At 40.2% G+C, this 24,017-nt stretch overlaps 2 protein-coding genes across 4 annotated transcripts in view; one reads left to right on the forward strand and one right to left on the reverse strand.

Annotated features, from left to right (window-relative positions):
- On the reverse strand, positions 1-23,133 carry SLA (Src like adaptor). Of its 3 annotated transcripts, XM_049821958.1 has the most exons (9): positions 22,898-23,133; positions 19,011-19,182; positions 17,627-17,720; positions 11,347-11,446; positions 7,893-7,979; positions 6,433-6,536; positions 5,070-5,201; positions 2,937-3,069; positions 1-1,954 (listed from the first exon to the last, which is right to left on the reverse strand). In XM_049821958.1, the coding sequence occupies exons 3-9, from the start codon at positions 17,685-17,687 to the stop codon at positions 1,735-1,737; spliced, it is 837 nt and encodes a 278-aa protein (XP_049677915.1). In that variant the 5' UTR covers positions 17,688-17,720; positions 19,011-19,182; positions 22,898-23,133; the 3' UTR covers positions 1-1,734. The 3 variants fall into 3 exon arrangements, with proteins under 3 accessions (XP_049677915.1, XP_049677907.1, XP_049677924.1); XM_049821950.1 differs by lacking the exon at positions 19,011-19,182; XM_049821967.1 differs by lacking the exons at positions 5,070-5,201; positions 19,011-19,182.
- Positions 1-24,017, forward strand: part of TG (thyroglobulin) — a 158,922-nt gene that overhangs the window by 95,373 nt on the left and 39,532 nt on the right. The gene's annotated exons all lie outside the window — the stretch shown is intronic.

The raw sequence follows: 24,017 nt of genomic DNA on the forward strand, positions 1-24,017 counted from the left end.
TAACTACTGGATATCATTTTAATGAAGTCATGACTTAGAAATCTGTAATGCTCCCCATATACATTTCACTGGATAAAATGCAGTCACAATAACATATTAATGATCAGTAACAGTAATGAGATTATACAAACACCTAGAGTTCCTGAGTTCATTTTGCTTTGTGGTGTTCAATGTTTACCAGTCAAATTACATTCATCCTTTAAGTTCTGAAATATGTTTAAATACGCTGTGAACTACTTTGATCTCTGAATCTCTCTTGCTAGTGCAAATGGTCTGTTACAAGATCTAAAAAGCACGCAGATTTGTGCTAAGAGGTATCTACAGAGAGGAGATATATATGTATATATAAAACTCCAGTTCCCTATGTCTCCAAACCTTCATTACGCAAATCTGTGCAAAATGGTATGACAGAATATTAGGTTGAAAAGATCTTGGCTTGAGAACATAGATTGCAGTATTTTACACACCCAGATGTGAGTGACTATTTGATTTAGAAAGCAATCACGTCAGGTTCAAAGGACCACGCTAACTGCTCTTTGCCACTTAGCAAAGGGTACATATATATGGAAAAATTCTCTAATTTGTGACATTTCAGATAACCCAGTTATAAATCTTGAAGCAATTCAATGAAATGCATCATTACTATTTGACATAACTGTCTTCAGACAAAAAAATCAGAAAACTCGTTAACATCCAGTGTTGCTGATTTGCTCTTTTAGTTTATTTATTTTAAAAAGCTGCTATTAATATAAATATTATACATAAATATGGGGGTGTCTTCAGGAGATGAGGTTAAAATGTGGTTCTCTACGCATAAAAGGTCACACCTTTGCAAGCCTACCTACCTTTACAGTTAGGCACGATATTACCACATTTTACTTTTCACTTAAAAACCCCTTTGTTCTCTGTTGCGTATCTGCTAGAATATGAGCAGCTGAGTTATGCTTTTAGATATGTCTGTACTCCCAGCTCAGGGCTAAGCAGGAACTGCTTTTTTCAGCGAGTTAAGCCTGTTCTTAATTTTGTGACCACTTTGTGACTTTGCAGGCCATTACCAGCAGTTGAATTAAATGCCACTTGGGAAGTCAGTGATTTCAGGTTTTTTCCCTAAAAGACAAAAATGACAGAAGTATGGAGTCACTATAATCAGGTGTTTCTTGGATGCCAGATGTTAGACACTTTATTGGATGCCAGATGTTAGATAGTTTCTTGGGGTTATTGACGACTTTCTGATCCATTGTCAATGACAATGAATTATTCTGTATGGACAAGACAAAGGCTCCTTTTCTCAACGTAGGTAAGTTCTGTAAAGATGGTTTTCAGCCTTGTGGAGAATACCAAAGGAAGACTTAATTTAAGTTCTTGAGCTGTAGTTAGCCCTTGCCTATGTAGTCACCTTTGTACAATGGTGGGCATCAACCTTGCTGAAGAGTCATCTGCCTCACTTGGCTCTTGACTTAGAGTCTCTCTCAGTTTATCTTGCTTGTGAGCAGGTTCTGATATCAGGTGCACTGGGGACGTTTTCAGCATATGCCATGGCTGAGATAGCACCCTTAAGAAGGTCTCTGGTTAACATTCAGAAGAGGAAATGCAGAAGCATTGCCAGCATTTGATCATCAGCTGGTGTGCTTGTGTGTCTCAGCTGTCGAAGGACTGCAGGACCACAGAATGTTCTGGATTTCCCTTCTAACCCCTCAGGCTTTTTTTTTTTTTTTCCCCCTGGTTGTCTTACATTTAGTCTTCATAGTATGTCGGTGGCAAGTGAAGGGTGCTCTTACGTTTGGACCCTGTGTATATAAGAGATTGGGCTTTCTTCTTTCTGGTACTTGCAAAAGAAGCATTGTCATCCCCTGTTAAGGAGAGGTAGGAAGCGATACTTTCCCTCAGGCCATAGCTGAGACAAGAATCATCCATTGCTGCCAGGGTGCTTTCAGTATCTTCAGTCACCTCCAGCCTTCAAAAGGACAAAATTTTGTTACTGTTTCAGCTACTTGAACTATTAGTATAATATAATATTAATATATTATTAACAATTGTTAAACCAAATGATGTTAATTTTGTTGTATAAAAAATTGCCTAGCTCATACATCATGAAACACTTAGGTCACTCAGCGATTTTCTGAAATAATCAGTACAACAGTAGTATCTAAATATTTTTCAGCATCTGGAAAGGAAATAACATCTGTACACTTTCTCTCTTTCTTCTTAATCTGTATGAAAAAAGGCCTTGATACTGCACAAAATTTTCTTGCATTTGTAAGCAAATGAATATGCTTTGTGAAGGAAGGGTAGCGGAGGGAAATTTACACTTCAAAAGTAAGATGTGCTTTTGTTTCTGAAGGTGGTTGTTTCACCAGCTTCTGAAACCTGACCTACTTTCTCTAGCCCGCAGTCATGATATTAGAAATCTCATGAACCTCGAGCTGGGCTGTGTATTGAGACGCACACAGCAGGAACGGTTTATTCTGGGATAATGTGTTCATTGCACTTGAGCTGCTTCTTGGATGGCCACCATGTGAACAAGGGGGAGCTGTTTCTGACTCTCAGGGCTCACCTGTAAGCCATTGCACGTCAGTGTGCCATTGATGGTGGATCTGACTAGGCTTTATGGCCTGGCTCTTACTCCTGTTCCCTTGGTGGAGGGGACTCATAAGGCCCAAAGGGACCGCATATGTGGCCACACTCTTAGCTGGATAGGAGAAATGGTTGAATGTTAACTATACTTCCTTTCAAAGTTAGACCAAGATGATCGGTTAGAGAGCTGGACATCCAGTTTTCATGGGTTGACCTGCTGTCAGCAGCTTTGAAAATTGTCTACTCTTTAAAACTGGTCTCAAGAGAAGGAAATGGCTTTTTCTTCTGTGTTGTAGATACAAGTACATACAAGGCTGGAAAAAACCCTTGTTGGTTTTGGCAGCCTGTGTTCTATGTGGTACCTGTGAATATTTCTCCAGTTGAAGTTTTTATTCCGCATCACCACAGGAGGAACTTGATTCATTACGCTGCTGTTGTTAGTGCACTGGGTAAGACAAGGTGTTGTGAGGACACAGCAGAGACCATCAGCAACTTCTGAACAGGGAAATGAAGACACGGTTAATCTTTGCTCACTTTTATCTTCACTGTTTTCCTTCTCTGATGCATGCTCAAATAAACAGTTCTGGACACAGTAGTAGTAGTCAATAAATTGTGCATTCTCAGCAAGGACACTAACACAGGCTTAACTTCTTCCTTTCCTCGTACCTTTGCCTTTTATTTACCAAGGGGTATAATTCCCACAGTACAAGTAAGGAAATGAGACACAGAAGGACGAAGTGACTTGCCCGAAGTCTAGAAGGAAGTTTGTGACTGAGCAGGGACTTAAAACTGAGTTGTCTGAGTCCTTAGTGAGTTCTGCTTTTGCCTCCCATCATCTCAGCCATGCAAACAGAGTGTAAAATAGATGCAAGATGCAACCACTCAGATTGGGTTGTACGTGCACCTATTCTGCTGTGGAACATGGCTATGGAATGAATCAAGGTTCACATGTTACTTTCATTTATGTTCTTTCTCTCTATCCTCTTCTCTTTATTCCACTAGGAACATAGCATACGTTCTTCTACCCAAGTAGAGAACATTGTGGCTGAATGCTAGTGTTTTACCACTCTGAACCTTATTTCAGGGTGAGATTCTGTATCATCTCATGGTTGATCATCTCATCTTCCCCCCTTCCTCATGGGGGAAGGAGGAGAGCTAAATCTCACTATGTGTCTTCTGACATCTAGAACTCAAGTAAAAAAATTAATTGTTACAAGTTTTATGTTCACACACACACACACCCCCCCCCCCCCCTCCTTGAATTTTAGGCTTCGACTGTTTGCTTCTTTCTAAATGGAGAAAGGCCTCAGCTAACTGAAATGTTTATTAAAAAAAAAAAATCCTCTCCAAATTCTCACTCCTCTGTTTATATCATTGGACTTGAAAGTTTCTTTTGCATGTTTTGAATGTGAATATGGCTTTTCTCGCCAGTTTATCAGAGTACTCTTTGGCCAACAATTTTTTTCATTTACCTATGAGAAATGCAGATATGGTAGCTTTACACTTTTAAAATTACAGAGTACCCATTACTAATTAAAGCACAGAACCTATGGTTCTCTTGTAACTTTTATGCAATTAACTTATTGCAATCTTCCTTCCTCATTTTAAAATGTTCTCATTTTAGTGCATGGTAACTGCAGCCACTTAATTGTATCGTTTGTCAAGTTATCTCTCTGACACAGGTTAAATTGCCATAAATCTAGAAAACTATCCCTGCAACAGGTGTCATCTGCTGGACTGATACTAGTCAAAATGACAGCTGAATCTAGATTTGAGCTAACAGCTTGAGCCCCTTGAGATAACTTCTGCTGATAAAATCCAGCCATACTCTTCTAAAGCAATAGGGAAGAAACTATCAACATTTCTGAGAATTTTCTGCTGCAGATAAGGTTGTGTTAGTGTAGTGGTTCCTAACAGAAACGTGATTGCAGAACCTAATCTTGCATGTCCTGGTGCTATCTGTCTCTACGGTAAATAAATAAATGGCAGACGTGTCCATGCTGGTAAACAAAGTGAGCCAGGAGTTGAACTCTGGCCTTGGGACCCAGAACCATGACTTGCATCTGTACAGCTTAACATTTTTGTACACCCAAACTTTGAGTTTAGCTGCACTCTGGGAAGGGCTGGCCATCGCTGGCCTGTGCTAACCTCCAAACTGTATTTGAAAGTTGTCTAGGAAGTGCTAGACGCTAGCGTTTGGACCAAAAAGTATTATTGATATGGCCATACAATATCATATACCGATACGGGCAGACCCCTATCTGTCTTTATTTAGCTGAGTTCTTGGGTTGCTTTCAGTTGTACTGTTAAGGGTAGCGTATTTATATTTAGGATCAAAAATAAAATAAAAGATATAACCCAAAAGTTTTTCCATTATTTGTTCTGTGGCAGTAGTTAGAAGTCTCGGATATAGGCGAAACTTCTTGTTCTGGACCTTTGATAGATAGTTTTAGAGTTGCCAGTGGAAAATATGTTTATTCTGCGGTTCTTTTTACCTGAGTAGTGATTCACAAGGTCTTCAAGGCACTGAAAGGTTTGCCGTGGAGAGATGTAATACCAGTTATTTGGAAGGCGGAAGATCCTGTAATGTTTCACTTGCCTGTGCCGCACCGACAAGGAATATAACCCTGGAGGAAGAGGAGAACTAATTACACCAAAGTAGGGCCCTAATTCTGGGTGGATAGCAGTGACTGCAACCAGAGTATCTGTAAAATGCGGTGCCATGATCCAAAAGGTCCCAGGAAGATCTGAAAAAAACTGAGTGGCCATCCTAATTTCCACTTACATAGTATACTTTATATATACTTAAGTATAACAAAGGGAATAAAGGGCCCAACATCAGGGCCTGAGATTTTGATTGAATTTAGATTTCTGGTGTGTTTTTCCTTTATTTTCACTGGTATGGGATTTTTTTAAATGATGTAAAGGAAATAGGCCTTTACAGAAGCTGTTTGCCTTCCTCTGAAGAGGGGGACCAGATTTATGTGCTGGTATGCTGATTTAGTCATAAAACAGTCATCCCAACAATGCAGTAGCTGATACCTGATAATGCAGTCCTGGCAGGAGATGACAACTTGGATTTTCCTGTTTCTTTGTTTAAAATTATTGTGCAGCGTTTAGTTGGTAAGGACCCAATGTTGATCCTAAATTTCTTTGAATTTAATATAGGTATTATGAAACTAATTAGCCTGTGGTATGCAAGAAGTCAGAGTAGATGATTTATTATTCCTTTCGAACTGTAGTATCATGATACTAGGATGTGTCCTGGTGCTTCAGAAAAAGGGAAGATAACACATTGCACAATGGGAGATGTGTTTCCATTGAAGAGAATAAAAGTATAAAGTGTGTATACTACGATTCCCATGTAGCAAAAGATTTGCTGTGAAAGAAAATAAAATTGAAGGCATCTCATTTTTAAAAAGTAAATAAAAGGACAACCTGTTTATATAGTCAATGCACTTATCAGCCACCCCCGCTGCTTGGTGTGCATTTTATAGCTTCTTCGGGCAATCTTTTGTGGACCGCGGCAAAGCTGTGACTTTTCCTCCATTTGAAAAATCCCACTGCCTAATAAGCTTTGCATGCGACCAAAGTAAATAATAGTGTTTAAACAACTGTGCCTTGTTTGTGCTGATGCCTGTGGAACTTTCCATGCCCATCGCTAACCCTTTTTCCAGCACCGCTCATAACGTAGGTGACTGGTGAAGACTGGCATGCTGCACTGGGTGCCTTTGCCTTCCCATTACATACATTTTCTGGTTTCAGACTGATCCATATGGAGCAGGACAGGGAGTGAATTAAAGAGCTGTAAAACTGTTAATGCCTGAGATCAAGGGGGGAAAAATCATATTTTCTCACCTTTCCTAGTTTCACTCTCTCTGATCATGAAGGAGCCGACCTTGGTGTTGGGTAGCTGTAGAAGTTCCTCTGCTTTTTCTCTTCCCAGCCCTTCAAATAACCAGCTGTGAAGCAGGAAAAAACAAATTCTGAAATTTGGACACCAGTGAAACAGAGATCAGCATGTGGCCGTGAAAGTGCAGCATTAGCCAGGAAAAGTGACTGCAAAAATAACACTGTGGCTTTCTGTATTTATTCTCTCAACTATGTCCAGGCATACTTCCCCAGTTTATGGAGAAAAACTCGCTCTTTTTGAGTTCCATTAACTTTTGTGAGACTAAGAGAAGAGTGAATAAGGTTTGGACTTATTAAGAAAACACAACCTTTCAAGTGGCCTTGATTGGAATTGTTGGGGACATATCCATGTGGTATATTGATGGCATATCTGTGCCATTTGTTAAATCCCTCTTTTTCATTTAAACCACTTTTGTAAACTCTAAATTGTATTTTATTGTATCATAAACAAATGCAAAATAAAATACAATTATTCTGCTTATGCTAGGGAACAGTCCTGCCATTTAAGTCAATTTGCTTTGTGGATAAGGGAAAGTGGAATTAGTCCTACTAATTTTCATCATAGCTTGGTGCACTCCTGTATTTCGCCAAAGGTAGTGTCTGCCTACGTAACTGAGCTTGCTCGGCTGGTGTAGCAGTTACTGGCATTTCATTTTAAAGTTGTTCTCGTGTGTTTGATCCAGTCTGCTATCAGCAAAATGGTCTTGGGGAAGCTTCAGACAGTAGCTTCCATTACCATATCTGTGCCCTGTCTTTGGGAAAGCATCTCTGTTTCAGGAGGATGTAAAAGCATATTAAAATTTAGGCACTTGTATATGTCTCAGTGAAGTTCACAGTTCATATGCTTAAAATTAAACAGGTGTTAAAATGTTTGCCAGAAAAGTTTTAAGTGTGTGCTTTAATGTTTTTTTCCTGACTGGTGTCTAGGGCAACAAGAAACCTCTGAACCTTCCTTAGCTCTTCCAGTGTGAGAGTTTATATTCTTGTAAGACTTACTAGCCTTTCTATTTGTTCTTTATGGTCTGTTTTTCATGAGCAACTCTAGCTTAACGTTTACTCTCTGTAAATATTAAAAAATCTTGCTAAATAGGGTCTCTTTATCAATGTCTTAAAATTAGAGATCATTCCATGAAACAGAAGTATTTTAAATATCTTATATGACATTTGAGGGGGTTTTGACCCTTTACAACATTTAAAACTAGGATTTTCCTTTTCATATAATCTAAACTTAGATGTGGATATGATATTCTCAGATTTCAAAGGACCTATTTTAGACTGTCAATAAATAAAATTTCTGTCTCCCTAGTCACTGTTGGCATTGTTTTGATTATGACCCTGAGTAAGTAATCAGGGCAGTATATGTAGAAATGTAGTGGTGAAAGGCTATAGGAAATGCATTTACTTACCCATGGTAAACCTTCGCTACATATTTTCCTGGAATATAGTTTTCTCGACCTGTTGTAAGGGAATGGACTCTCCACCAGCCTCCTTCACTGTGAAAGTAAGAGAAGGGATATTTTCAGATATACTTTCAGAGCTTGTCCTCATTTTGGAAGCGAGTTGAGACATACAGAGTAGCCTGTAACCTTCTGTCTGTGTTCCTGAATCTACGTATTCAGAAAGGGGCCCAAGTTTGTTTCATTTAGAGTAGTTCCATTTCTAAACCTACATCAGGATTAAATTTGGACACAGAAATAAACTACATTTGTTCCATTTAAATTACGTAAGTAATAAAATATTTTTTCTGTAGTTAAAAGAAGAAGGGTAAATACTCAGTGGTTAAACCATGCTGTGCTCTGCCTTCCCACAGCTAGACTTGTACTGGTATCCAAGATATTCAGCTTATGGCTGAGTATGCTGTGTCTGGACAGGCCTGCAGTTACTCCTATAACATCAGGGTAGAGATACTCAGCAAATGGAACCTGCCTGCCTGGAACAGGTTTTCAGTCTAAAAGAACCTCGTTCATCATTTGCTCTTTTCCTTTTCTTCAGTAAGTTGCTGACCAGACTCAAATAAAAAAGACCTCATAGCTGAAACTAGGTGAATAGATGTATCTTTTTTTCACTGATATATTTGAGGTTCTTGCTGTGATGCTGAATGCTGGCTTTGGCTTTTGAATCCCTTAGGAAGGGCAGGGTAACAAGAATTTTCACCAGGATGCTGCGGAGCTTTAGTGGTTACTGTAAGGATGCTGATGATTGATGGGTTCTCTCCACCTTTTCCTTTAAGAGTTTGCATCTAAATAATACTGTGTCTTGTATTTGAATGCTGGTTTTGTGGATGTTCATATAAATGCTCCCAAATAATGCCCGGATTGCAGACCAGAGTCTCAATGTACGTCAAATGAGCTAAGCTGAAAACACTTAGGTTAAACCTCCTGAGTTATAACCACTGGGACCATGGTCCAGAATGTATATGCTGAGGGAAAAAGGGAAGTGTCTGCTGCTCAGAGCTGGAAATTTCAGGGCCCCTCAAGTTTTGTTTGTGGGTTTCCAGATGACATGAAATTATCTATAGGAAGTTCAGGTTATTTTGGGTTGTTTTTTTTTTTTCCCTGCAACTCTCCCAGACAGAACCAAAAGTTGCAATAACAAAAAAAAACCCTTGAGAGATTCAGCATCTCCCTCCCTCCCAAATGTAATATTACTAACCCTGAAAAATCTCTGTGATGATTAAAAGTCCCAAAGCAGCACATCTCTCCTTGGGCAGGAGCCACACAAACTAGGTAGATTGGGGGGATCATTGGAGGACATCTGGTTTGACTGCTGCCAGCTAAATTCAGTTGTTCATCTGGTAATGAAAGGTGCCTGACAAGTGTGGAGAGTGAGAAACTGTGCCAGTGGTACTTATCCTGACAACCCAGAGCAGTCACAAACATCTGTGAGGAGTTATATTTTCTATGGGCATTCCATACATCATGGTCCTGGCAGAATTGGTGGGGCTGATTGCCTCTACACATACTAACTTTGGCAGAAGGCTGAAAAGCCGCCGATATAAAAGCACTATGTGCTGCCCGCTCATGCTGGCTTCTCCATGGTGACTCCTCATCGCTTGTGCTCTGGTCGTGCCTGCCGTCCTACTCTTCTCTTCCACTGCATTTTGCTGCTTTGAATGACTTGAGAAAAGGTTTATACCTACAGCTTATGTGCGGCAAGAATCTGCAGGCAAACGGTTCATATAAACGTCGGCACGTACCCCAGTAGGGAAGAACAGGTCCGTCATTAGGACGCTGTGCCTTGCATAGAGCACGGGAGTGTCTTGTCTTCTGTGAACAAGCTGATTCAAAAGAGGAGGAGGAAAGTTCCTATCAAGGCTTGCTTGGGCTCTTATTTACTATTAGGAGAAGCTCTTGATCACTGCACAACAGCCAAACGTGATAAATACTGCTGCTACAGAAGCCTAGTTCTTTTAGACGTTGTTTGTCCAGTAGGTCATACTATGCAGCACATACATGCATATGATACACCACACTTATAATTCCCATTGATACAGGCATATGTAGTTATGCGGTGTTGTGAGGGCTCGTAGGTGTTGGAAGCTGGGAGTGAGGCTTTAAGCTGGAATTTCCAAGCTCAAGCAATTGTTGTACCGTGTCGTGTGTGTTACACAAACTGCAGAAAGGTTTAAACGGCTAGAAGTTACCAGAGAAGAATTCCCCTGGTTTGGGGAAGCTCTCCATCAGCAGAAAATTCTTCTAGTGGTATTGCCTGAGCCTTGTGACCTCTAGGTTCAGGAAGGCAGGGAAAGCACTTTCAGCAGAACTTAACTGCAGCCATTCGGGGTCAGACCAAAAATTCTGCATAGCCCCGTATGTTGTTGCTGACAAAGGCCATTGTAGGTCGTGGTGGCCTGCAGAAAAGTCCGATAATTCATCAATTGTCTGTGATACATCTCTCGAGTACTTCTGTCCGCCAACTATATGATGCTCTGACTGCTTTAGGTAGATAATTTTTTTAAATGAATTTAGAAATCCTCAGGGACTTTCTTTTCTCTGAATGTGCCTGGTCTCCCCTTGAATCCATCTGCTCCACCAGCCGCAAAAATGAAATCTTTCATTTCTGTTTAAGCAGTGTAAACAGTGGCTGTGGGGCTAAGTAAATTCTAGGAGGTCACTGTGAGCCAATACAAGCTGTGTATAAAAGAATTTCAGGGCTTCTAGCTTCCATTTTTCAAGAAGAGTGCTCACTCTTGTGTGTGGCAATATTTGCACTATGCTTTAAGACAGTCAGAACTAGCACTCTTAAGCCTGCTTCCTTCTGGGGCTCATACATTTTTGAGTGGAACTGGCTAGGAAATCTTTGACTTTTTTTCGCCACTAAGAAAATGCAAAATCAATTTAAAAACTTAAGAAAAAAAAAAAGGTACTTTTTAAAAATTTTTGTTAGTGTTACCTTAAATCTAGGGTAAAATTCTAAGACCTAATCGTCAAGGAGTTTTTATATAAAGAGGGTGAGAAAGAAAATGAGAAACACACCTGACATACAGAAATTCAGAATAATTTTCCTTTTCTATGTGATTCAAACTATTTTTGCTCTTACTCTGTTTTCCACTAACATGTGTGTGGGGGGGATACTTTCTCAGAAGAATTTTTCAAAGCAGAATTCTGGGTTGAGTCCTACTTTAGAAGAGTTTGAATCCAGCTTCGGAAACCATGTCAGAGGAATACAGGGATCAAAGAGCAATCTGAAATCCCACATCCTTAAACTATAGGGAAATTTACACCATGGCTAAGCAAATTCCTTGCAAATTCTAAACTCAGTTCATTTTGCTGAACTGCATCCAGTTTGGGCTGGATGCATAAAACAGAGCTTTGCATCAATTTTAACAAAACCTAATTTTAGAAAAATGAATCAACTTACTCTGATAGCACACGTAGTTTTTCCCCTACGTGAAATATAGGTTGGCTTATGTCCGCTGAAGGATAGTCATAGAGGACAGCAAGGAAATCACTCTCCTGACCTGTTAAAGAAGAAAGAAAATGTCACTCAACAACAAGATAGAGTTCTGAAGCAGAAATGGATTTCTCATTATATGTCACAAATTACATAGTAGGTCAAATGGGAAAAAAAATCTCACTGAAATGTCGCTTGGTAAACATAAAGAGCTAAGGATGAGCCTATAACTTTATAAGAAGAATGTCAAGATATTAGAAATGAAAAAAGTCAATTGGTTAATTGTAGGCAACTAAATTTAGGCCACTTTTTCTAGTAATTACCATATTTAAAGGACATACTCAGTTTGAAACTAGCAAAATTAGTAAGTATTTATAGTATTAGGAAGTAACCCCGTTCGATTAATGATACTGTCTCTGAATGCCTCCAGCTACAATTTTGAGCCAAGCTAATGCATTACATTTAGGGAAAGGAAGATGCATATTGAATTGTTCCATCATTTAACGCCACTGATACTTTCCAAAGGTATGAAACTAGTTTAGATCAAGGGCAATGAGAGTTTGGCCATTATTGCCCATTTCCCATCACTTTTTAAAATTAGCTTGATGAACAGCCAGAGCACTTCGTTCTCCCCACTTGTGTGGAAACTGCACTAGAGGTCGCACGTGATGCCCTTATCTTCAATTAAAGAACAGAGGCCACATGGGTGTTTACAATTAAATCATTGTACAGCTGCAGTTTCCAGAAGCGAGGTCAGTAAGGAGATAAGAAGACCTTTTACATCAGTAAGGAGATAATAAGACCTTTTACATGGGCCTTGCAGCGCTGTGTAGGACACGTGCTGAGTGTCCTGGGTTTCTGAAGGATGGAGGAGGCACTTTGCATGAGACTGGGACTATCAAACGTTCAAGAGCTCCTCATCCAGCAGGAATCCGTGGTGCCCCACAAATGCTGACAGGTGGGAGATTCAGAAATGTGTCATGCTGGGTGTTTTGAGCTCTTTGACAGAAGTCCTGGCAAGACGGATTGTGCGATGCAGTCCCTGCGTTTCTCCTGGAAGTGGGTCCCTTCCCTCTCCACCAGCACACGGGGAGACAAAGCTTTCCCTCTGCCTCCAGCAGGATCAGCGGTCCGTTCCTTAGTAATACCGTCTAGCAGCTTGTTAGCAGAGGTGGTTTGATCGCCACACCTGCCCACTCTGTTCAGCTCAACGTGGGCAAAAATGGGAGTGAGTTCGGGGGAGAGTGAAAGAAATTACCCAGATAGACACACTTCTGTATCTCGTTAGATTTTCTTGTTTAATATAGATTCCTCACCAATTTGTCTTTAAGGAAGATTTTTTTTTAGGGAAACCTAGAAACAGCATCCTGAATGAATGCTGAGACTGACTGTGTTTTCAGCATCTGTGTCCCAGGGCCTTACAAATAACTCACAGTGATAACAGTGAAAGGCTGAAGGAAACATGCAAGCCTGCAGAAAATAAATGTTTTCAAGAGGAGAGATTTTACACTTGTTATCCTTACAGCAGTGATAAGAATATAAGTTTTGAGGAGAATATTCCACATCTGTGATTTAAAGAAAATAAAAAGCAGTGTTTTCTCAGTTAATTTTGAGTATCTCTTTGTTGTTATCTTATAGGGACTTGTGTTATGCAAAGTAGTGGGTTGTTTTACCTTAATATTCAAACTGACTGTAAGCATTTTTAGTGTTGCTAGCCTTTGCCCATTCAAGTAGCCCCATAATACAACTAGTGAGCATTCTTATGGATGCATAGATGTGGAGTCTGGAACAGGCATTGATTAGTTTGACGTTGTGTTTAGTATTAGTATTGCCATGGTTTTCTTAGTTGTTTAGTGTCACTGAATTAAACAGGACTAGTCCAGTACCTTCATATTAATCAGCCAGCCGCTGTGATTAGTCTGCTGTAACTTATTATACAATTAGTTCAACTATACTGAAGAAACTCTGTGCTGAGCATCCCTTTGATCGCTTCTCTGTTCTGCACTAAAAATTAAGAGATGGCTTCTCTGTCTATGAAACTGCTTAGTACCTGAGGCTAACACGACCTAAGTATTGGTGCTGAGTCTTTTTCAACAAAGCAAAATCTTTACCCAGGACTACAAGAAATATATGCCAGAAGGCACGTTATAAGAACTGTAGAAATGAGGATAAAATGCCGTCACCTAATTTCTCATTGCAGATTGTTAGACAGCAGTTCTACATGGAATGTCACTTTTTTAGCTTAATGACAATGCCTTTAGCAATGTTTTTTTTAAACTTATGCTGTTTATTTATAAATGTTTTGTTTCCATACTGAAAGGGTGGAAAACAAGTGCTTTTCTGCACTTTTCTGTTCTTCCTTGCGTACTGGTGGTTTGCATTTTGTTATGCATGGCAGGGTACATGAGTTTACTCTAGCAATATCTGTGTTACTTTGCTTACACTTTCATCTTTATATTCGTTTTTGTTTCAATTTTGCATGTTAATTTGTAGTTCTGAAAAGGAAGGAATTAATCATAGTGTTCACTGCCACATCCATGCAAACGTTACCTCTTAAACTACATGTACTGATATTAGAGTGAAAGTAAAGGGGTTTTGTACTACTCAAAAACTTTCAACACTCCTACTCCACAAAAAAGACCTCATTTTAATTGGTATTTAAATCAAACCTCATTGGGTTTTTTGGTCATGTGAAGTACTCCACTGCACTCTACAACATTTTACAGAACCCATACTAGCTTCTTTCAAACTCAAAAGCCTCGAAACAGGGACTAAACAAATGACACTGTTTCTCCACACCTAAATTTCACAGTGATCTAATAGATTTGATCTGATGAGCTCCCCACATTTTTAAGTTGTAAAAGAAAAAAGAAGATCTGCCTGAGTTTTTCTAACACAACCTCTCCTCCGCAGTGCGCGTGTAGGTTACGTCTGAAATGGAACAACTCAAAAGTTAAGAGTGGAAAGATCGAAGCACAGTCCTTTCCACTGAATCAGGTGTTAATTCTGGTGGGGGTTTTTTGGGAGTAGAAAATGAATATGAAATACATGCTAGTTTTAGATGTCTGCATCCCTGGATATCTTGCAAACTGTGAGACTGAATACTGCATGCTTCAAATTATTCATTGTGAACAGACTACGAAGCACTAGTAAGAAAGAAAGGAGAGCATAGGCAAGGCATCCAGATCCAGCTCATCATCCTCAAAAAACGCTGTGCTGTGCACCAGTGTGCTCCATGTCTGGAGTGGGAAAGAGCTCAGCTCCCTGCATCATCCCAGCTTTACTGTCCAGCAGAGAGAATAAGATTTACGGCACGGCGTGTACCAGAGAGGGTAAAGGAGGGCACTCGTGTGTGTCTGGGAGGCTGTCTGTACAGCAGCCGTAAGGTGTGGCTGCAGAGTCACACTGACATACCCAAATTAGATCTAAACCAGCCAGCTTGGGAACTGAGAGTTATGCAGGTGCGGCTCAGTAAGGATTAACCCTTGATTCGGGGTCGCAAGGGAGGAAAGAGGAGGGGGTGGGCTCACAAACCCTGACGATCCCTTGCTGCTGTAGCTACTCCTTTATCAGTACCTAGGTTACACCAGGGATGCCCATACTGTGGGCTTTCGGATGGAGTGCAGTCATATTTGGAGTCCAAATGTCTCCTTGGAAAATGCAGCTTATGCACTGCTCCCTTTCCTAGGACCAAGACTGATGCACTGGAGGTGAGGAAAGCAGAAGGATTTGCTTTCAGTGCAGCTCTGAGGCAGCATGAGGGTATTATAGGGCTCTGACGAACACATTCACGCTGCAGAGCAAATCTGCAGACTCTACTTATCTGTTTTCTTCCCACTTCTTGTTGGAAATTCTTTCCCTTCTTTTCACTTTTGTTTCAGTCCTTCATTTTATTCGGTCTCACTTAAATGAGCCCGTGTAGAACCTACTTTTCCTAATAACTATTTGGACTGTTCTAAGTCCGTAGATTGGATCCTCTACCTCACTTAAATCAAAGGTGGCTGTTCCTGGCCTCAGGGAAATCTTCTGTGTTAGGTGATGTGATTTGGATTTTGATCTGCTCAGGAAGAAAAATAGATGCAAACTCACTGTATTAACCCCAATATATGCTTTTAGTACCAAGTTCCTTTTCAAAAGTCTGTTTTCATTGGATTTGGATGACAGTACCGATGTCCGTATTCCCAACTTTAATTAGCAACATCTAGGCCATTATGAAAGATGCTGGTCTGATCCAGACTAAGAGTCAGAGCCAAAGAACTATGCAAGCTGTTGGGTTGGAAGGGACCTTTAAAATTCATCTAGTCCAACCCCCCTGCAATGAGCAGGGACATCTTCAACTAGATCAGGTTGCTCAGAGCCCCGTCCAACCTGACCTTTAGTATTTCCAGGGATGGGGCATCTACCAGCTCTCTGGGCAAGCTGCTTCAGTGTTTCACTGCCCTCACCATAAAAATTTTTTTCCTTATATCTAGTCTGAATCTACCCTCTTTTAGTTTAAAACCATTGCCCCTTGTCCTATCACAGCTGTCCCTACTAAAAAGTCTGTCCCCATCTTTCTTTAAGCCCCCGTTAAATACTGAAAGGCCGCAATAAGGCCTCCCTGGAGCTTTCTCCTCTCCAGGCTGATCAACCCCAACTCTCTGAAGCTTGTCCTCATAGGAGAGGCGTTCCATCCCTCTGACCATTTTTGTGGCCAAAAAAGCTGCCTTTGGGTGCTTAGACATAGGTATCCGGTGCAATTTCAGCTGTGCGAGTGTCTGAGACATCCCTGTGGCCTTGGCAGATGCCAGTGCAGCTATGGGAGACTTGTTCCCTCCCCAGGTGGCAGCAGCAGGTCAGGCAGGATCTGACAAAGCACCTTTCTAGATGTGCTAGACACGTAGGAGAGTGCAAGTAGATCGAGCCCTGAGTTCCTAAATGGGTAATTTCCCCTTGCAATTGCTGTGCTATCGATGTTTGCCGAGTTATCTTGTAGGGGTGTGTTCTATTTACGTCACTTGAAGGGATGCACTTGGTTTTAGCCCTGCTAAATCCTGACTTTTTAGCATGTGCAGGAGCAATACAAACCTGGTCACAGCCATGGCAGCGACCCCTCACTCCCTTACTCATCAGCAAGGTCCTGCTCTGAGTGCACGCGTGTCTCTGTTTTGATGGTTATGGTATTCATGACAGCAGTTGTTGGGAATATCAACATAAAATATTCTTCTTTGTAAAAAAAAAGAAATTGTCAGTTCATGTTATGGGCCTCTGAGTAGCCGTTAATAGTATTTGGCCTCTGCTTTATTAGGACCTACGGCTACACAGCTGTCCGTATCAGTTCTTGGCCATGCTAAAACCAGGGCTGGGTTTCCTTCCAGCACTAATGAAACCAGGCGGATTCCCTATCCTTATAATAATTAGCAGCCCAACTGGACCATCTTTCATGGAAACCCCCAAAATTTTGATGAAGGCTTTCCCCCTTAAAAAAAACAAACCAAACCAAAACTAAAGCGCAAAACAAAAAAAACAAAACATTTTTCTCTTCCTCACCTAAGGGGAGTGATTTATTGCAGCTCTTCGTATTGCAGCACGAGAGCTGAGGCTGTACTAACTCTCCACCTACTTGCAGTTTGGGAGTAGCAGGTCACTGAATCCCTCTAGCTTTTCCCCTCAGATGCATGACCTCTACCAGCATATGGGGGGGTACTTTGCAACCTGATTTTTTCATGTGTGGATGCATAAGGCAGATATGTTAGATCCCCTTTTGGCAGTTTGGCCTGTGAAATGTGTATTTCTGTATAACCTTTACTGATAAACCTGGTGACAAGTTGTCTGTGCGCTACTTTTAATGTGACTGCCTAACAGTGGATTTCAGGTTCAGTGCAAGCATAGCATCATAAAGGTTTTTAACCTTAAATGAAGCAATCCCAAATTTCAAGAACAATTTTTTATAAAATATCACATGCTAATACATCAAAATAATACACTATTTCTGGTTTCTGAAATAGTGCTTCAGTGCTTTTTGAATTGGAAGGAACATCTTTCAAGGAGGACCAGCAAATAATGGTTTTAACATTTGGGCTTTTTAATTAAAGTACTTCTTGGAAAATGAGCTAGAACGTACCTAAAAATAAGCACTGTCTAGAGGATGCCCTCCTTCTCCCACAGCAGTCATGCACTTGCCTGCTTTTACAGGAAGACACATGGATGAATGTGCCATATATTCGGAACATCTTTTTCTCTTGAAAGATATTAAATGAGTGCTTACCCGTTTGGCTTGGCACATTTGTTTCTTCGGAGGCTCTCGGCGTTTTTACAGTATTTCCCATTGCACTCTCTAATTCCGTCAAAGCTCTTCAGAACTAAATCAAAGGAGACGTTGAAATTAAACATCAGAATAACACCTGCTGTGCCAACAGATGAGAAATGACCTAGTTTGGGTGTCTCCAGTTTTATACAGTTTTGCTTTTGAGAACTCTTGTGTCAAATTCATGTGAGAGTTTTACATACTTGCTAAACTCTCACCACTTGGTGCTTTTATCAGGGGAATAGCAGAAAACCACAGCTAGGGAAGTTGCTCAGAAGAACGCAATGTAGTAAAAGTTTCCATTACCAGAACCTCAGCACAATAGGAAGTCACAGCAAAGCCGTGCCCGTACAGTCATTTCATATACAAAATGTTCTTTTCAGCATTTGGAGTTTCTAAGCTACAAAGAAATTAATTAGATTGATGTATCTTTTCGGCGCTGTGTGTATGTTATGTCCCTTTATTGCTGGACTCTAAGAACGTTGTTCAGTGTAGGTTTTTTTCTGATGCCGTTGCGCCCTCAGTGAATGTGGGCAATGTTGTTTTTCCTCTCTTTTTTTTTTTTTTTTTTTTTTCTTAAGTAACACCTTGCCTCAAAATGTTTGATCTCAAAACACTCCCCCTACATAAAGTCAGTGGTGCAAATTCTTCAGATACTTGTCTTAAAAAGTCTTGGTGGATGTACAGGAAACAGTATCAGACAATTGTGGAACTAAATATTGTGAGAGGGACAGTTCCTTCTCATGGCTTTATTGCACCCATCCTAATTCTACCTGACAGGGGACAGAGAGAAAAACCCTTTGGATGTCAAAGGTGTCTCATGCTAGGGTATATTTTCAAAGGCAGAGGAGAATAAGCTATATATGTTTGAAATTGTACATTAAAGCAAAATAACTCAACACCACTTGCTGATAGGTAATTATTTTTAAAAAATATATTTCTGACAGTTGCCCTGTGAAAATGATAACAGGAGCTCTAGCAGCATCATGGAGGTATTCTGCATCTTTCAGTCTTTTCTAGCTTAATTATTTCAAAGATGATTACTGCCTTTGGTATGCTGCTCTTTACTTACAACAGGCTAGAGCCTGACGGTTTTAGCTGGAGAGGTGTCTAACTTGAGAAGTGGTACTGCTGAATCAGTGAGACTTTATTACTATATTGTCTTTTGGAATAAGATCGGCAGAATTGAGTGCATGGCTTAATACCATAAATTTTGATGTCATACAGCGAGTTCAGGAAGACACCCTACAGAATAAAATGTCGTTCAAAAGGAAAAGAATTCATCTCTTATCAAATGCAAGTAAATCAGTGCTAAAACAGATGGTAATGCACAGTTTGACTCTACCTCATCTGATTTCAAGCTTCTTAGTCCTTGTTCCCAAAGGCTTTTTGCTAGAAGTCTCTATTTCACGGGCCAAATGGCGCATTACCCTTTCACTGTCTGCACTCAGGAACTAGCTTGTGGCACATCTGTAGGATGCAGCTGTGCCAGCGTCTTTCTGACAAGTGTCTGAAATCTGCTTTTGCAAGAACAAGAAACTGTTTCATTGCCTGATGTAAGAAGTCTAGAAGCTGAATAAAAAAGTAGCTTTAAATTTAAATAAACTATTTGGGTATTCATGTTTGAATAAAAGGGTCTCTCTTCATAGAAAACACAAAATCATTCTCCATTTAAATGCATCTAAGTTTCTAAAACTGAAATCAGAATTCATTTTGGCAGGCACTGTCTACTTGCAAGATTATAATTTCCTGAACTAGCTATGAATATTTTTTCACGAGAACCAATTTTAATTTCTTCAACATTTTTCTCAGTTATATCCCATCAAGAATAAGAGGTATACTCATAGGAATAGTGCAGCCAGTACTTTGGCTACAGATATTATAGATGTTCCTGGCTCATCTTCAAATTAGCCATCAAAATTTCCTGGGCATGGCAATAGAGAGCTCAACAGGGCTGAAAAAATCAGCCAGAGAATTGAGATAAATACCTGTACAGGTTACCTCCGCTGATCTCTGTGCTGTAATAGCTGCATTTTTGCAGTGCTTGAAAAGGGCAGTTCGAATCTGGCTAAGTGTATAGTAAGCAAGCTGCAGTTACCTAAAATTTTGTGGAATTCCAAGCATGGCAGTGTAAATATCTTATGCCCATCTATAACTTTAAGACATGCAATTGTTATTTAGATAAGAACAGTACCTGAATTTTGTGTCACAAAAAGTATGGAAAAATAAAAATAATAGAGTCCTACCTCTATATACCCCTTTATTCTGGGTGTTGGTATTTGAGGGCCAGGAGAGCAAGTCATCCTACTGGCAGACTTGTAACAAAGTGCTTTCAAGGGCTTTTTTCCTACTCTTAAGACACAGGGGATACAATTTTCAGGTGTGCCTGAGTCACTCTGGAAAGTGATATGTAGCATTTGTACGTGATGGAAAGACTTCTGAAAACTTTACCTCACACTTACAAACTTTCTAAAAGCACGGCACATTTGAGCAAGACGCCTTCATATTCCTAGATGGTATTTAGGGCTCTATACTCTAAACATTGCTTTAAAAATACCTGAAGTGTTTTTGAAGGTTTGCTCATATATGGTTTGTAATTAAACCTCTTGCTGTCTAGTCCAGACGGGTTAAGTACCGGACAACGGGCACGTGCCTACTTTGTATTTTTGCAGAGCACATCCCAAACTGGCCTGGCTCACTTCTGCCATACTAATCATTGTTCTTCTCAAAGGACCTCTGAAGTCAACAGGAGAGAGCGTGCAGCTCAGTGCTGCTACTTTAAATGTGGAAGAATCTGACTTATGGAAAATACAAATGTTATTAAGTACTCATAGTAACAGTGAAGAGCAATGACGTTTTGGACTTTGATGTCACTGGCGTGACAGTTTGCTGTGTCTCATTATATTTTCCACGCTGTTTTACTGCCATTAATTACCGCTAGTGACAGCATAAAGTCTTGAAAGGGACTGAGAGTTCAAGATGTTCTCTAGACTCGTGGCAGAAGTGTTCAATGAAAATAAGCGAATGGAAAGCTGTGACCCCTGCTGTTCAGTCACTTATCCGAAGTGATTAAAAGGAAAATGACAGATATCAGACTAGGTTTTACCACTAAGGCCACTTGTCATTATACGTTTGGGCAGAGTAAAGGTGCCTGTAGTCCAGTCAGTGATGGTGGAGTGAATGCCCTGAGGTATGGCTCAACTCTCAGACATTTGAAAACAGGATGGAAATGGAAGAAACTGGAAGTTTTGTTTGAAATGGGACAGGGGGGGTGCAAAAGATTGTTTCTACTTCATCACTGGCAATGGCATATCACTGGTTTTAGAGTAACAGTGTATGAATTGGTATCTGGGGTATTTCTAAAACAAGAGTGCACACGATGCTCCAGTGCATGCTAGAGCTTAATGGCCTAAGTAGCTTGTGCTTGCATCGAGTATTGGCAGTGCAATACAAATCCATTGTATCACTATATGATAAACTGCATGGTGGTTTTCTGAAATTTTGAGATACTCCGTAAAAATAGACTTACAGGAAACTGTAGAGCATCTTGTGGCTGAGCCGATTTTTTATCATTTAAGTCAATAGCGGAACAATAACAGTTTTAGAGATGATATTCTTTTGAAATGGCGAATCTGCTCCAGGCACTGCATCTCACTTAAACTTGGTGACAGAGTTTGGAATACGAGTAGAGGTGGAATCCCTCTGTCGCAGAAGCAGATAATTATGCCAGATCCAAAGAAAATTGTTCACTGAGGGTGATTTGGGAAGCATTAAGGAGAGGTAATAGACTCTAAGCTCACTTTGTCTTATCAACCCAAAGCCCCGCATGGAAGAGCGCAGCTGCTATTCAGCTCGGAGAAACCACTGTGCTGCCGAGCTGCAAACCAAACTCTACCTGCAGTTTTCCCCACTCCCAGGCCACCTCCTCGGGCTTGTGCAGAAATTTGATTTTAACCATTAAGATCACGTTTGCAGTCTTCTAAGCTTTGGTCCTGCCTCCTGTCCCCTTTCCACCTGGGCACGTGCTGTTTAAGGAAAGCCAGTTGCTGCAGCCATAGCTGTTTGCAAACGCATAACTAGTGGGATTTAGTGATCTTTAATGCTTTATTTTTGCTGCCAAAAGGAAGGTGAGGAAACATCTACAGCCCCAGTCCTGCTTTGTGTCCTATTTATCAGTGGCAGAGCTCTCAGCAGAAACGAACTCTTCACCTGCCAAGACCTGGATCTCACTGACCTACATGGTAGGTCCCAAAAACCCGTGGTACAATTTGCACCTTCCGTTCCTGTGTGCAGCACATGTAGCAATATTTTCCTCCCGCAGAATCTGTTCTCTGAGAAAATGAGCTTCTGGAGCAGTTAAATAACATGGTGCATAGGAACCTCTGTCACTTTGTAAGAACTTTTTCAAAGTTATATTTAAAATGTTTGAAAATTAGTAAATATAAAGAAATTAAAGTAGTAAAAGAAATAAAAAGGCAAGATAAGCACCTGAGTAAAGCCCCTCTGCAAGGAATACTGTAGACTAGTAAAATTAGGACATTCATCATTCCTGAGATGCTATGCCTTATTTTATTTTTGTTACCTGACATTCACACCTATACAGCCAAGGTCTCAGAATTTAATTCTCAATAAGGTTCACAGGTAATGTCTGAATCCCATTTAGCTTGAAAATGAAAGCACAGGCATCCTGCTATTTTTCATGTGGGAAAAAAAGCAGCTTAGATTTCAGCAGCTGTATATTTTTTGGTGAATTTCCCTTACTTTGTCATTAATCAAAATAAACATCCTTTCAGCTTTGAGGCACTTGTACCTTTGCACTGAGAAAGAACAATGTAATGCTGTAATCAAGGTAATTCACAGAAACATGCAACTATGAAACAACACAGAAATACCACATTATGCGAATTTCTATCACGTCGAATAAAAAGCCCACTAATCTGTGGGCTTGTATTTTGGGTTATAGCAAAATGCAGTTTGCTTCAGCATAAGGTCCTATGCACCTATCTTACTGTGAGCTTTCAGTAAAAATACTCCTTGTCCCTTCTATCTTTAGTACCATTCCTTATGAAAAGGATCAAGGCAGCCTTTTCTATTTCTACCTTTGGTGGTACTTGAAATCCATGGTCTGAGTACTGTCATTGTGAATGAAATAGAACTCCCGTTTATATAAATAAAATTGAAACATTTGGTCCCGTATGCAGATAATCTAAAATGTATCAGAGCAATGATTACCTTTAAATGCTAGGCATGATATTCCAGGTTGCAGTATTTCTGAAAAAAGCCGTAGTCATAATACTGCTCTTATGCTGCCAGCAAGGTTTAGCTGATCAAGTCAAGGAGCAGCCGGTCGAATGAGTGTGTTGTGAAGTTCACGCTGTCATGTAGAGCAGCATTTGCCAAACAGGCCACATACTTCCTCTCTGAGAAATAAGGAAGGCTCAAAGTGTTTGCAACAGATGAGGTTCCTGTTGCAAGTCACTACTCAAGACATTTTTTATCTATGGGCTGAGAAAAACAGGGAGGTTTTCAACATATTGCATCAGGGCTGGTTTTAGCAGATATAAAAAATGAGCAAAATAACTTGTTTTACATTACGTACACAAAAAGGGTTTCTCTTTCTCTTTTTTTTTTTTTTTCTTCCAAATTTGTTTACCCAGAAATGTTCAGTCCCCAACTGTTTTGTTTTATGTAGTTTTGCTAGTTTTTTCAGACAGACAGGAAGAGGCACAAAACTTCATTTTCCACTCTTATTGAGCCTGAATGGAAATGCAAGATTTGCTTTATTCTTTACTCTGTACCCCTAAATACCTCAGTCTGCAAAGAATTGAAGCTCAGTATTAGCAATGAAAACATATGGAGTGAAAGCCTGTCTGTGAAGTACATTTTCACATCAGTTGTACAAAGTGGAGAAGCAGGAGCCTCAGGACCTCTCTCATCTCAGTGTCTGAGATGGGGAAACCAAGATACTAGCCTGTTAAATAACCTGACTGAAGTGACTCAGGAATATGGTACAGCAGATGTGAATATAGAAGTCAAATGAATTTATTGAGGTTTGCCCTTTGCTTTTATAATCAAGATGTGATCTGAAAGTCTCATATACCTAATTTAGTATAGTAAAATTAAAAAAAAAAAAAGCCAAATGAAACAAAACAAACCAAAAAAACCCTACCAGAAGACCCAGCAAACCAAAGCAGAGTTTCTGCTTCACGCCAGAGTAGCTCTGAGTAGATGCTCATTGTAATGCTAATCTGTTTGATGATGAAAACTAAAAGTTGGCTAGGGTGAGAACTGTTGTGTAAGCGTTATTGGAACCAGGAGACACTGATCAAATTCCCAAAGCGGTGCCAAAATT

The sequence above is a fragment of the Accipiter gentilis genome, chromosome 2 (genome assembly GCF_929443795.1).
Source record: "Accipiter gentilis chromosome 2, bAccGen1.1, whole genome shotgun sequence".
Taxonomy (NCBI): Eukaryota; Metazoa; Chordata; class Aves; order Accipitriformes; family Accipitridae; genus Astur; species Astur gentilis.